At 43.7% G+C, this 14,968-nt stretch overlaps 1 protein-coding gene and 1 pseudogene across 1 annotated transcript; both read right to left on the bottom strand.

Annotated features, from left to right (window-relative positions):
- Positions 1-1,270: 1,270 nt before the first annotated feature.
- On the bottom strand, positions 1,271-2,197 carry LOC147315293 (olfactory receptor 4S2-like). The gene has a single exon (XM_086260359.1). It carries the CDS (start codon positions 2,195-2,197, stop codon positions 1,271-1,273), a length of 927 nt encoding a protein of 308 aa, XP_086116485.1.
- A 10,781-nt stretch (positions 2,198-12,978) lies between these two features.
- Positions 12,979-13,850, bottom strand: LOC147315294 (olfactory receptor 11A1-like; annotated as a pseudogene).
- Between the last annotated feature and the right edge of the window lie 1,118 nt (positions 13,851-14,968).

Consider the following 14,968-nt stretch of genomic DNA (forward strand, 5'->3'; position numbering starts at 1 on the left):
GTGCATCTCAGCATCCACTGACCCCACTCTGTGATTTTACATGGCCATCATGGCTGAGCTGCTGTTGTTCCCAATCACTTCCACTTGGTTATTATCCCACTAACATCTCACTGTGGAATTTTTAGTTGCGCAGGTGTCGTCCTATCACAGTAACACACTGGAGTTCACTGAGCTCCTGAGAGCGAACCATTCATTCACAGTGAATTCAGTGATTTGGATGGGGGAGTAAACGTGTATTAGATGTATTATTGTGTATAATTACTAACACCTCTATGTGTTATCGTAGGATTTATCTTACATTATAAAGCACTTGGACATAACTGTTATTGTGATGTGACACTATAAATAAAATGTAACTGGACTAAGTATCTATTAATGTTGTTGTGGCTACATAAGTGGAAAAAAATAAGCATTTCAATGACAGGGTCAGAGGTTTTACTCCCGGCCCAGACCTTTGTGATAAATGACTTTAATTACAACCTAACCCCATATACATGTGCCGAGCTGGAAGCTTCTACACTGTATCCCACTCCCCAGTTTTAAACCATCACAGATTTAACAGTTTTTATGGAAAACCATTTTTAAGGGAACCATCATGGATTCTTGTGATGGATGTTTCTACCAATGTTTCTGTGAGTGTCTATCAGGCCAGCTTGAACTATTGAGGTCAGCGTTGATCGCTGTTCAGCTCCACATTTGTAATCACGGTGTTGCAAGAATTCAGCTGCCTCAGCAGAGTACTGTGACCACTGATAAACCTGCAGCTGCACAATGCTGTTCATTAACACGGCATATTATAATCAGCAATTAAAAGACAAAGATGAAGGCGCTTCCAAAGAATACTTTATTGGATTTCTTTTAATTTTAAATTAAAATGTTTCCATTCATTTATCCTGTTCGTTGAGACTTTTATGGACCGTTGTTTCCTCTAGTTTACAAAATCCTTGATTCATCATTGAGACTAGAAAAGTTTTACATAAACACCACGCTATGTACCATTCTGACTAATGTGCTTAAATATGTTTTATTCTCTGTTATGTGAGAATTGATTGTGTAAATAAATGTTTCATTTATAAGATTTCTAAATATCCTTATTGTGAAAGATTAGCATTTCATATTATTCAAAGTGACAATATGTGACAAAGATTTAAATAAACTAGTTTTGTTTGAACTTGTTTTGAAAAATGTAAATGTAATGCCTGTTACAGTCACACATATTCCAAACAGTTCCAGAAATCAACTTAGTAAAGTATCTATTAACTTTTTAAATTCATATCTTACCAAATAAAAGACTTTTACATATGAGTCGGATTTTGGTTAGTTTGAGTCCGTACAGGACGGGGTTGAAAGCTGGTTGGCAAGTGAGAAAATATATTGATAGGAAAATGCGTAAAATCATGGGAGCTCTGCTCAGGTTAAACCTGCTCTGCACTATTTCAAAGAAGCAACCAAATGAAAAGTTGAGCAGAGAAGCGAGGTGAGGCGTGCAGGTGCTGACGGCTTTCTGCCGGGTCTGTTTGGATCCAGAAAAACACACTTTAAGAATCTTAACATAAGTGAACAAGTTTAGCAATGCAAGACCAATTAGTACAGTGAATGTGTACATGAGTCCATAGATGTTATTAATTGTTGTGTCAAAGCAGGCCAGTTTCACGACAGAGTAATTGTTGCAGTACAGTGTGTCAACAGTGTGTCCACAGAGCTGCAGTGAGGCATTCAGTGATATCATCACGACTATATTCAGAATAGGGAACAGCCATGTGAGAACGATGAGCTTGGCAACCTTGTTAAACGTCATATGTGTGTGATACTGTAGAGGACAGCAGATAGCAAGATACCTGTCATAAGACATGATGGCTAAGTTATAAAACTCTACATTTGCATAAGTGTACAGACAGAAGATCTGCAGGAAGCAGAGAGGAGCAGAAACAGTGTGAACATCAGAGAGGATCTGAAGCAGGAGGAATGGAAACAGCCCTGTACTACCATACAGCTCATTCACAAACAGGCTGCACAGAAACATGTACATAGGTTCATGTAAGCTTCTGTTCACACAGATAACCACAATCAGCAGCAGGTTAGATCCAAATATAAACACATACAGAGACATGACAATAGTGAAATATAAGTATTTGAATGGCCCAGTGTCAAAGTAGGCACTGAAAGTGAAATATGAAACCTGTGAAAGGTTCGTCATGATCAACAGTTTGCTTCTCGGAACTATGAAAGTTAAACGAGGATCACAGTGTTATTTAATAGAACTGCCAAACAAAAGTAGTTTTCAGTCTACTTACAGCATGTTGCAGAAGTGAATTAGCATAAAACTGACTGACATGCAGACGTTCCTTCATTTAAACTCTTCAACCGGGTGATGTAATAGTCTGAGCTCATTGCCAACGGACACTAATTGTGTCTCACCGCTACTCTCAGCATGAAAACAACTTTTGCTGAAATACAAAAAACTGTAATTCTAAACTTATTAAAGGGTTTTATATGTGGAGCTGTTATATTTCTATAATTTTTGATCTTTTGATTGGCTGATATGTTTCAGTGTGAATGCCAAAATTATATAGTTTAACATTCAGGACTGCCCATCCGCCACCTAGTCTGGATCTTTGTAATATATCCCACTTTATACGTGAATGCCTGTTAATCCATATGAATGACTCGAGCAGAGCACTTTTTTCCAGTAATCGACTGGGGGGGGGCTAAAGGAAACATTGAACTTATAAAATGAATTCTTGGTAATACATTCATTTTAACTACAGCGATCCGAGCTGGCACTGACGCATGCGTCCATCTATTAACATCCTTTTCTATCTTTTTAAAAATATCACAGCAGTTGCTCTTAACAATAGAGGCTACAGACATCACTACCTAAGTACCTAAATAATTAACCTGTCCTACAATGTTTATATCTGGTGGGGTATTGAGAGTGTTCCAGTCTAATTTGAGTAACATAAGAGCAGATTTCCCGAGGTTAATCTTAAAACCTGATAGCTTACCAAAAGTATCTATTAAGTTCAATAGTGTGGGTAAGGTCGACTGGATAGCCGACATGTCGTCCGACAGACATCATCGGCATATAATGAAATATGGTGTTTTGTACACCCTATAGAAACAGGGATGAAGGTGTTGTTTTGCCGTGTTGACTGTGCTAAGGGTTCTATAAAAAGGTTAAAGGAGTGGGGAGAGTTGACATCTGTTAGGTTTATATTGCTGGATTGTCATTTATGCTTAGAAATATTTACTCATATATGCTTACAGTTATATAATCAATTGCATATTGATAGGATGTCTGATCCTTAGCAGCCTGCAAAGACTCTGTGTGCCTCCCAGAGCACTCTGGCATACACACACATCTTAAGGTCACAAGAGAGGTCGTACCTTCTCTTACTGCAGGCATGTCCAAAGTCCGGCCCGCGGCCCAATCACGGCCCACAGCTTCAGTCTAATTATGTGTAATTTATGGCTCACTTTCTAAGTCTGAATAAATAAATCCTGGCTTTAAAGGTGTAGTTCCTTTTTTCACCACATGGTGGCTGCACATTTTTTCTGCTACTTGCGCCTGTGCGGCGAGCCCGCCCTTCTCTGCTCATTTCTGCCATGGCGACTGTACAAAAAAAGAGAAAGGTTGATGGTGAGGGCCGCTGCTTTCAGGAGCGGTGGGAATTGCAGTATTTTTTTACTGAAATTCGAGGCAATTGTGTTTGCCTGATTTGTAAAGACACTGTTGCCTTGTTTAAGGATTTTAACATTAGGAGACACTACGAGACTAAACATGCTGCAACATATAACAAGCTAACAAGGAGTGAGCGCGCTGAAAAAGTGAAGCAACTCCAAGCTGCTCTGGCTTCGCAACAGCGGTTTTTCATGCGGGCCTGTGAGACACATGAAAATATCATGAAAGCCAGCTACGAAGTGGCTATGTTAATAGCGAAACATGGCAAACCTTTCACTGAAGGTACGTTTGTCAAAGACTGTGTCATGAAAATGGTGGAGAACATTTGCCCCGAGTGGAAGCAAGAATTTCTGAATGCTTGCTTGGCACGCAACACTGTGGCACGAAGAGGTGAGGATATATCGTCAGACATTCACAGACAGCTGCGGGACAGAGGAGTGGATTTTGATTATTTCTCATTAGCCTGTGATGAAAGCACCGATGCATCTGACACCGCGCAACTGCTGATTCTTTTATGAGGAGTCGACGACAAGATGAACGTGACAGAGGAGCTGCTGGATCTCAAAAGCCTTAAGGGTCAAACCAGAGGATTGGATTTATTCATTTCTGTTTGTGAAGCTGTTGATGATATGAAGCTACCATGGAGTGAAGTTTCTGGGATCATTACTGATGGTGCACCTGCCGTGGCTGGTGAGCGAAGCGGATTGTCCACACTGATCTGCAATAAAGTCAGCAAACAAGCAGGTAACGGTGTTAAACTTCACTGTATCATTCATCAGCAGACTCTCTGTGCCAAACATCTCAAATTTGATGATGTTATGAAACCAGTAGCAAAGACAGTCAACTGTATTCGCTCTAAAGCTCTGTACCACCGACAGTTTCAGGAGTTTCTGCACGACATCCAGGCTGAATATGGTGACTTAATTTATTACAATGATGTGAGGTGGCTCGCATCAAGTCCTTTGGAACCAAACTGCAACTTTTCCAAAGACACTTGTCCCTAACAGAGCCACTTCCCAGCTTTGAAAGAGGTTATTGACAGTTTCCCAGAGGACATTAATGTTCAAATGAAGAGGTACGCAACAGCTATCGCGTCTCTTTCTGGAGAATTTAACAAACGCTTTCAGGACTTTGCAGCTATTGAAAAAGACATGCTGCTTTTCTCATCTCCCTTCTCCGTGGACCCTGATGATGCTCCAGCTTCAGCTGGAGCTCATTGAACTGCAGTGTGACGATGAGTGGAAAACACCGGCAGTCTTCTCTTGTTGACTTTTATCGGCAGCTAGACAAAGACAGGTTTCCTGAAGTGCGATCTCTTGCCAAGAAAATGCTGAGCTTATTTGGTTCCACATATTTGTGTGAGCAAACTTTCTCTGTCATGAACTTAAACAAGAACCGATTGAGATCAAGGATGAGTGACTCCCACTTGCGTGATATTTTACGCATCTCAACCACTGCCCTCAAACCAGACCTAATTGCTTTACTAAAATCTAGATCTCAGTATCACCCCTCTCATTAGTCCAGGGATGCCCAAATTCTGTGCTGGAGAGCTGCTATGCATGTTTTAGTTCCTTCTGGTTTAGCACAGTTGAATCAAATGAAGAGCAGGCCTCCAGGAGTGACATCCCTGCATTAGTCATGTGTTCCTGAACAGTAAAAAGCATAAAGCATGCTAATGCAATCCACAAAAGGAAACGTATTTTGTTAAACTCTTAAGATTTGGCTTTAACTGTTGATGTTATGCTCTTAATTCATAGTTGAGTGTGTTGTGTACATATTGTGTAAATTTACAAATGTGGTTATTTCTTGCGGCAAGTGAACTTCCAGTTGTGCAATCTTCCAGTAGATGTGAAAAACTTTGGCTTCCTGAATAGTCTTGCAAAAGTCAAGGGCGAAATTCACTTTAAAAAAACGTTATTGATAACAGAACACTTTGCATTACTTATAACTCCTGTTTAAATGTTCATTAGGCAAAGATATGGCAAACTCATGGAAATTTAGGGTATTCTATACAGTTTGTTCACTGTTGTCTGACTCTCCAGATATAAATGAAAGGCGGAATTGTGTCTTTAGAGTTGTAAATGCTTGAGTGTCTTTTATTTAGGTACATTTCTATTTTAAAAATAAAGGTAATTGTGACTATTAAAACTGTTCTTCATTATATTTTCATGTAACTTTGTTATGAAAAAGAAAGTCAAAAGGAACCATTGGCCCCCAGGCATCTTCACTTTATAAAATTTGGCCCTCTTTGCAAAAAGTTTGGACACCCCGTCTTACTGATTTATGGTATTGGAGGCCACCTACTCTGTGTCTGGTTAAGTATAAGAGCCCTTTGTTTAGGTGGACGGATGGACTCCTGGCACCAGCTTTAGGGAGTCCAGCGTCATATCTTGACACACACACACAAACACACACGCATCCCTACACGACATACGGACAAGGTACACTCTCTTCACATGTATGCCTATGTAAGACGTCATATGTTAATGAACTTATGCATAGTCATGAAACTGCAATACAGAGCAGTGCTACGAGGGAGCAGACGAGAGCAACTGGGGTCAAGCGAAGGAACAGCGCTCGTCAGCCCTCCCTCGTGCACGAGTAACACAAAGAACTTTGGTGACTTGCGTCCTGCTTTTGCTGTTGTAGTAGAATTGTCTCGTTCCAGCGGTGGGACAGAACCATCAACATCCCTGTCTTGTCCTGTGAAATATACTAAATGTAGATGAGGGACTTTCACCAATACAGACATTGGCTGAAGGCTCGGTGTATAAAATTTTTATCATCTTAATAACTTTTGGGCCAAAGTTAAATTTTCTAATACTTTCTACAAAAACCTCCACTCCACTTGGTCAAATGCATTCTGGACGTTCATAAAGAAAAGACCAATCAGAGATCGGGACCTACTAGATTCATCAGTAATATGGCCTTAGTCGGAAATAGGTCGATAGTTATTGCACTCCAGGGGATCCTTGCCTTACCAGACTTTGGCAAGACTGTTATTAAGGCTGTACTAAAGGTTGTTTAGTCCCACACATGGGAAATTTGTTTTGTTACAGCAGACAGTGGACAGTGCATAGTTAGATCGCAAAAATAAGTAAAACACTGGAATAGGATAAGAATAAGATACTGTACACAATACATTAGAATAAAATAAAATAAAATACTATATACAACTGAGTATAATACAACATTGTCAGAAAAAGAATATTGCACTTAGTGTTATTGCTATTGCACATGTGGAGTCTGACAGTAGCTGGAAGGAGACCTGCGTCCCACATGCCAGGTGGGTGCCGCAGTCTCCCACTGAAGGAGCTGCTCAGTGCTGTCACAGTCTGCTGCATGGGCTGGGAGATGTTGTCCAACAGGGATGACAGCTTAGCCGCCATTCTCCTGTCACTCACCACCTCCACTGGGTCCAGAGGGCACCTGTGTTCCACAGTGTCCCCCTGTGTCCCCCTGTGTCACCCTGTGTTACCCGGTGTCCTGTTCCTCGTCTGCGTCTCTCTGCTTCTCATCCCTTTATCGTATGCTCCCAGGTCTGTTATTTTTAGTTCCCCCAGTTTAGGTGTCTTCAGTTATTTGTCATGCCCCACTGCTTGTTTGCCACTACACCTTTGTAAATAAACCTCACTAGCATTTCATCCACTGCCTGCATCTTGGGTCCTTCTTCCAACTCCACACGGCTTGCCTCTGCAGTCATGACATTTTCAGTCTCTTCCTGTCCACAGCAGAGATACTGCCACACCAGCAGACCACACCTTAAAAGATGGCTGAGGCCACCACAGAGTCATAGAAGCTCTTCAGGAGTGGGCCCTTCACTCCAAAAGACCTAAGCCTCCTCTCCAGGAACAGCCTGCTCTGCCCTTTGCCAGCAATATGGACTAAGCTATCACAACAGTTAAACACAGGGATTGATGGACACCAAAGCTGAATGAGATTGTATCTTTTCACCAACTCCATAAAACATGTAGACTGGTTCGGCAAACTCCCACACACCCTGAAATATCCTTTACAGAACAAAGAGCTTGTCCATTGTTCCATGACCAGGATGAAAACTCCATTGTTTGTCTTTCTTCCCAGTACCCTGCCATCAAAATTCCCAGGAGACTGAGGAGACTGAGGAGTGTGATGCCGCTGTAATTAGAGTGCAGAGTGTGAAGATGGCGCCCGTGCGGTCGGCTGCCGTCACGACTGCTCCGACCACCTTTTCTTTGTTTTTGTTTTTTAAGTTAGTTTTCAGCGTTTTTAAATGAGCAAAATCATCACCACTGGGTACATTAGGTATGACAGTGACACTCTTGTTTCTATTGGTATACAATGTACTCACAATTTAAAGTTTTTAACTCCGGATCCGAGCTGGCCGAGTGAGATCTTGAGGGAGAACAAAGGACGCGACGCGAAGCGGCAGCCTCGAGGGAAACGAGCCGGCGTCAGGAACAGGCTGAGAGCTCGTGCACACCTCTGCCTAGCATCCTGCTCGCCAACGTCCAGTCACTGGAGAACAAGCTTGACGACCTCAGGGCCAGGATAAAGTTCCAGAGAGACATTCAGGACTGCAATCTCCTCTGCTTCACCGAGACATGGCTGAACCCAGCGGTGCCGGACCACGCCATCCAGCCGGCCGAGTTCTTCTCGGTTCACCGCATGGACAGGACATGGGACTCGGGGAAGTCAAGGGGAGGCGAACGTTGTTCCTCTCACACGCTCCTGCACACCAAATCTGGAACTACTGTCCATCATGTGTCGTCCTTTTTATCTACCTCGGGAATTTACATCGGTCATTGTAAGTGCCGTTTATATTCCACCACAAGCGGACACGGTCACCGCCTTATGCGAGCTGCATGAGGCACTCACACAGCACCAGACACAACACCGGGACGCTGCGCTTATTGTGACGGGGGACTTTAATAGCGCCAACCTCAAACGCGCAGCGCCGAACTTTTATCAACACATCACCTGCCCCACCAGGGGTGAAAGGACACTGGACCACTGCTACACTACGGTCAAGGACGGCTACAAGGCACAATCCCGCCCCCCGTTTGGCAAATCTGATCACGCCGCCATCTTCCTCATGCCAAAATACAAACAAAGGCTGAAACAGGAAGTTCCGGTTCAGAGGAAGGTCGCGCGCTGGACGGACCAATCGGTGGCCGCGTTACAGGACGCACTCGATGACGCAGACTGGGGCATGTTCAGAAACAGCTCCGACGATGACGTCAACGTGTTTACGGAAGCGGTTGTGGGATTCATCGGGAAACTAGCGGATGATACCGTGGAGACAAAGACTATCACAACGTTTCCCAACCAGAAGCCGTGGGTGGATAAAACCATCCGCGACGCTCTGAGATCCCGCACCGCTGCCTACAACACGGGACTCATGACGGGGGACATGGACCCGTACAAAGCCGCGTCATATAACGTGCGGAGGGCGGTGAAAGAGGCGAAGCAGCGCTACGGGAGGAAACTAGAGTCACAACTCCAACAGAGTGACTCTAGGAGCCTGTGGCGGGGACTAAGGACAATAATGGACTATAAAGCACCAACAACCGGTATGACGAACGCGGCCGTGACTCTGGCAGACGAGCTGAACACTTTCTATGCTCGCTTCGAGGCTGCAGCTAAGGTCTCCAACAATGCTAGTGTTAGCGGCGCTAACGGCTGCAGACAGGAAGATACTGCCAGCACCGGAAACGTGCTCGTCATCTCCGAGCATGAAGTAAGGAGAGCCTTCAAGAGAGTGAACACCAGGAAAGCAGCAGGACCAGACGGCATCCCAGGTCGTATCCTAAGAGACTGCGCATACCAGCTAGCTCCTGTGTTCACTGAGATATTCAACATCTCTTTATCTCAGTCGGTGATCCCCACATGCTTCAAAGAGTCCATCATTGTTCCTGTCCCGAAGAAACCCCACCCTGCTTCTCTCAATGACTATCGCCCTGTAGCCCTCACCTCAGTAGTGATGAAGTGCTTTGAACGCCTGGTCAGAGACTTCATCATTTCTTCACTACCAGACACACTGGACCCACTACAGTTCGCTTACCGTCCAAATCGTTCCACAGACGATGCCATCTCTCATCTCCTCCACACATCACTCACTCACTTGGACACTAGAAGGGGGAATTATGTTAAAATGCTCTTCATAGACTACAGCTCTGCATTTAACACCATAATTCCCTCCACACTCACCACCAAGCTGGAGCATCTGGGACTCAGCTCATCTATGTGTCAGTGGATCTCCAACTTCCTAACTGGCAGACCACAGGCAGTAAGGATGGGCGGACATGTCTCAGCCTCCACCACTCTCAGCACTGGAGCCCCCCAGGGGTGTGTTCTGAGCCCCCTGCTGTACTCTTTGTACACATATGACTGCGTGGCCACTACCAGCTCCACCACCATCATCAAGTTTGCTGACGACACCGTCGTGGTGGGCCTGATCTCTGATAACAACGAGACGGCCTACCTGAAAGAGATTAGGAATCTGGAGAACTGGTGCCAGAGGAACAACCTCCTTCTAAACGTCAGTAAGACAAAGGAGCTGATAGTGGACTTCAGCACTAAGCAGGAGAGGAACTACCAGACCCCCGTCATCAACGAGTGCCCAGTGGAGAGAGTGGACAGCTTCAAATACCTCGGAGTTCACATCACGCAGGACCTGTCATGGTCCTGTCACATCAACACCGTGGTGAAAAAGGCCCGACAGCGTCTCTACCACCTCAGACGCTTGAGAGACTTCCAACTGCCCTCCAAGGTGCTCAGGAACTTTTACTCGTGCACCATAGAGAGCATCCTGGCGGGAAACATCTTAACCTGGTTCGGGAACAGCACCATGCAGGACAGACGAGCTCTACAGAGGGTTGTGCGATCAGCTGAGCGCACCATCCGCTCCAAGCTCCCTGACCTGCACTCAATCTACAGCAGGCGGTGCTGGACCAAGGCCAGGAAGATGGTGAAGGACCTCAGCCATCCCAACAACAGACTGTTCTCTCTGCTGAGGTCAGGAAAGCGATTCCGCTCCCTGAAGACCAACACAGAGAGACTGAGGAGGAGCTTCTTCCCGCAGGCGATACGGTCTCTCAATCACACCACCACACAGTACTGACCCACACATATGGTTCTTACACACACACTGGACTTTCTGGACATTTATTTACACTTGTGGCCACTGCACAACTACACTGTGTGGTCATCTAATCGAATCACTTTATCACAAGTTACTTAAATAAATCACTTTAAGCATATTTGCACTGCACAAGACACTTACACATGTGGATTGCACAACCCTGGACATTATATTTCTTCATTAGCATTTAGTATTTGTACAGCTGCTGTTACTGTTCTATATTTCCTCATATATTCTTATATATGTTCTATATTGTGTATTTGTGTATTTTGTTGTACAGTTATTTTATTTTTAACTTAAATTTTTGAGAAAAATTAGAAAAAGAGAATAAACAAAGCAAAAATGAAAGTATTTGAAACATAGTTTTACGTTCTAAAATTATTTTATAGGCTAACAGTAAACTGTTTTCAAACACAGAGCATGAGCATATACAGAAGACAGAAGGAGCCTGGATCCTCTCCACATTTCCTCTCTGCTGTTGCACTGACTGGTCCAAGTTCTAACATCAAGCATTTAGACTTTACTTAAGATTAGACCTTTATATACAGTGGGGCAAAAAAGTATTTAGTCAGCCGCCGATTGTGCAAGTTCCCCCACTTAAAATGATGACAGAGGTCAGTAATTTGCACCAGAGGTACACTTCAACTGTGAGAGACAGAATGTGAAAAAAAAATCCATGAATCCACATGGTAGGATTTGTAAAGAATTTATTGGTAAATCAGGGTGGAAAATAAGTATTTGGTCAATAACAAAAATACAACTCAATACTTTGTAACATAACCTTTGTTGGCAATAACAGAGGTCAAACGTTTACTATAGGTCTTTACCAGGTTTGCACACACAGTAGCTGGTATTTTGGCCCATTCCTCCATGCAGATCTTCTCGAGAGCAGTGATGTTTTGGGGCTGTCGCCGAGCAACACGGACTTTCAACTCCCGCCACAGATTTTCTATGGGGTTGAGGTCTGGAGACTGGCTAGGTCACTCCAGGACTTTCAAATGCTTCTTACGGAGCCACTCCTTTGTTGCCCGGGCGGTGTGTTTTGGATCATTGTCATGTTGGAAGACCCAGCCTCGTTTCATCTTCAAAGTTCTCACTGATGGAAGGAGGTTTTGGCTCAAAATCTCACGATACATGGCCCCATTCATTCTGTCCTTAACACGGATCAGTCGTCCTGTCCCCTTGGCAGAAAAACAGCCCCATAGCATGATGTTTCCACCCCCATGCTTCACAGTAGGTATGGTGTTCTTGGGATGCAACTCAGTATTCTTCTTCCTCCAAACACGACGAGTTGAGTTTATACCAAAAAGTTCTACTTTGGTTTCATCTGACCACATGACATTCTCCCAATCCTCTGCTGTATCATCCATGTGCTCTCTGGCAAACTTCAGACGGGCCTGGACATGCACTGGCTTCAGCAGCGGAACACGTCTGGCACTGCGGGATTTGATTCCCTGCCGTTGTAGTGTGTTACTGATGGTGACCTTTGTTACTTTGGTCCCAGCTCTCTGCAGGTCATTCACCAGGTCCCCCCGTGTGGTTCTGGGATCTTTGCTCACCGTTCTCATGATCATTTTGACCCCACGGGATGAGATCTTGCGTGGAGCCCCAGATCGAGGGAGATTATCAGTGGTCTTGTATGTCTTCCATTTTCTGATGATTGCTCCCACAGTTGATTTTTTCACACCAAGCTGCTTGCCTATTGTAGATTCACTCTTCCCAGTCTGGTGCAGGTCTACAATACTTTTCCTGGTGTCCTTCGAAAGCTCTTTGGTCTTGGCCATGGCGGAGTTTGGAGTCTGACAGTTTGAGGCTGTGGACAGGTGTCTTTTATACAGATGATGAGTTCAAACAGGTGCCATTCATACAGGTAACGAGTGGGGGACAGAAAAGCTTCTTACAGAAGACGTTACAGGTCTGTGAGAGCCAGAGATTTTCCTTGTTTGAGGTGACCAAATACTTATTTTCCACCCTGATTTACGAATAAATTCTTTACAAATCCTACCATGTGAATTCATGGATTTTTTTTTCACATTCTGTCTCTCACAGTTGAAGTGTACCTCTGGTGCAAATTACTGACCTCTGTCATCATTTTAAGTGGGGGGAACTTGCACAATCGGTGGCTGACTAAATACTTTTTTGCCCCACTGTATGATCCGGATTTTGGTCAGACTCAGTCCATAAAGTAAAGGATTACAGAGCGGTGGGCATATGAGCCAATATAATGATAAAAAAAATACGCACCATATTTGGGACGTGTTTCATGTTAAGTCTGCTTTGTGCAATTTCAAAAAAGGCACTGCATGAATAGTTGAGCAGAGAAGCGAGGTGAGGCGTGCAGGTGCTGATGGCTTTCTGTCGGGTCTGTTTGGATCCAGAAAAACAGACTTTCAGGATCCTCATGTAGGTGTAGAGAATCAGAGAGACAGCCGATATTGTGGCGAGAGAAGTGGAAATAAGTCCATAGATGTTATTGACTGTGGTGTCAGAACAGGCCAGTTTAACAACAGAATAGTTGTCACAGTACACTTTGTTAATGATGTTCCCACACAGCTGCAGAGGAGCACTCAGAGAAATCAAAAGAGTGATTCCAAGAAATGAGGAAAACCACGTTAGAACAATGAGCATGGATACCTTGCATGGACTCATTCGTGTGTGATATTGAAGAGGAAAACATATTGCAAGATATCTGTCATAAGACATGACGACTAAGTTAGCAAGCTCTGCAGTTCTATATGTGTGCACACAGAAGATCTGCAGGAAGCAGAGAGGAGCAGAAACAGTGTGAACATCAGAGAGGATCTGAACCAGGAGGAATGGAAACAGCCCTGTACTACCATACAGCTCATTCACAAACAGGCTGCACAGAAACATGTACATAGGTTCATGTAAGCTTCTGTTCACACAGATAACCACAATCAGCAGGACATTGACAGTAACAATAACAATATATAAAAATGCAACAACTGTGAAATATAAATATTTCAAAGCCCCGCTGTCGAGGTAGGCAGTGAGTGTGAAATATGAAACCTGTGAAGAGTTCATCATGATCCTCTTTTTGTTTTTACCATACATCACTTAAACTGTGCACAAACGGAGCTACATTTAAGGATGAGAATCACCCATCAGCGGCCTGATTGTAAGTCCCTCCCAACTGCACTGAATCACTTCTTGTTTTATCCTTTTCACTGCAGCAGTATGACGTCATCATCAGGGGAAAGACGGGATGACACTGACTTTTTTTTAAATTATATAGAATCTTAAAAAGCCATCATGACACGATGCCAATAAATACAAACCATAATTATTTAATTTCATATACACAATGTATATTCAAACAAGTTGTTTGCAAATAAATTAAAACGCTGGACGCAAAGAGTGTTTCGTAGCTGGACCTTTGTGCTAAACCACTTTGACCATTTTGAACACCATGTTCATTTATTATCATTAATTAATGGCAGGACTTCTTTAAGCAGTTTTGTAGGAATGGGGTATAAAAGACATGTTGATGGTTGGAGGAAGTAATTATTAAGGCCCACGGTGAAAAAATATAACAACAAATAAATCTGGTTTTTGAGTTTTCCAGCTAGGGTAGACAAGGCCAAGTGTCAGGCTTTCAGATGAATTAAAACTGTCTTGGCCTTTGGTTAATTAACAAGCTGGAGTGGACAGACTAAGCATATCACTCCTGGTCCAATTGGGGAAGAGAGAATAATAATGGATTGCATTTATATAGCGCTTTTTGAGACCCTCAAAGCGCTTTACAACTCCACTATTCATTCACTCTCACATTCACACACTGGTGGAGGCAGCTACAGTTGTAGCCACAGCTGCCCTGGGGCAGACTGACAGAAGCGAGGCTGCCATATCGCGCCATCGGCCCCTCTGGCTGGAGAGAAAAGGGTTCCATAATAGGACCAATTCTGTTTAAATTATCCATACTTCCGTTAGGCAGTATCATTAGAAGGCTTGCCTGAGCGCTCAGTAGAGACAGGTCGTGGCTGCACAGGCTCAAATGATCCCCCAGCTGACATATGTAGCTTTGGCTGCGGCTGCACAAAGCGACAGAGGTAGCACAGTTGAGTAGGATGAATTGGTTGTGTGGACAAGAGATATTTTATTTTGTATTCTTATGGTGACATTTTATAATCATAACTATCATT

This window comes from Aulonocara sp. 'chitande type north' Nkhata Bay, linkage group LG14 (assembly GCF_057382095.1).
Source record: "Aulonocara sp. 'chitande type north' Nkhata Bay isolate Kocher_YH1m ecotype deep benthic linkage group LG14, A_spYH_male_GT1.1, whole genome shotgun sequence".
Lineage (NCBI taxonomy): Eukaryota > Metazoa > Chordata > Actinopteri > Cichliformes > Cichlidae > Aulonocara > Aulonocara sp. 'chitande type north' Nkhata Bay.

Bases quoted from the DNA above. Each gene is read 5' to 3' on its own strand.
- LOC147315293 (XM_086260359.1), bottom strand. From the start codon at position 2,197: ATGACGAACCTTTCACAGGTTTCATATTTCACTTTCAGTGCCTACTTT.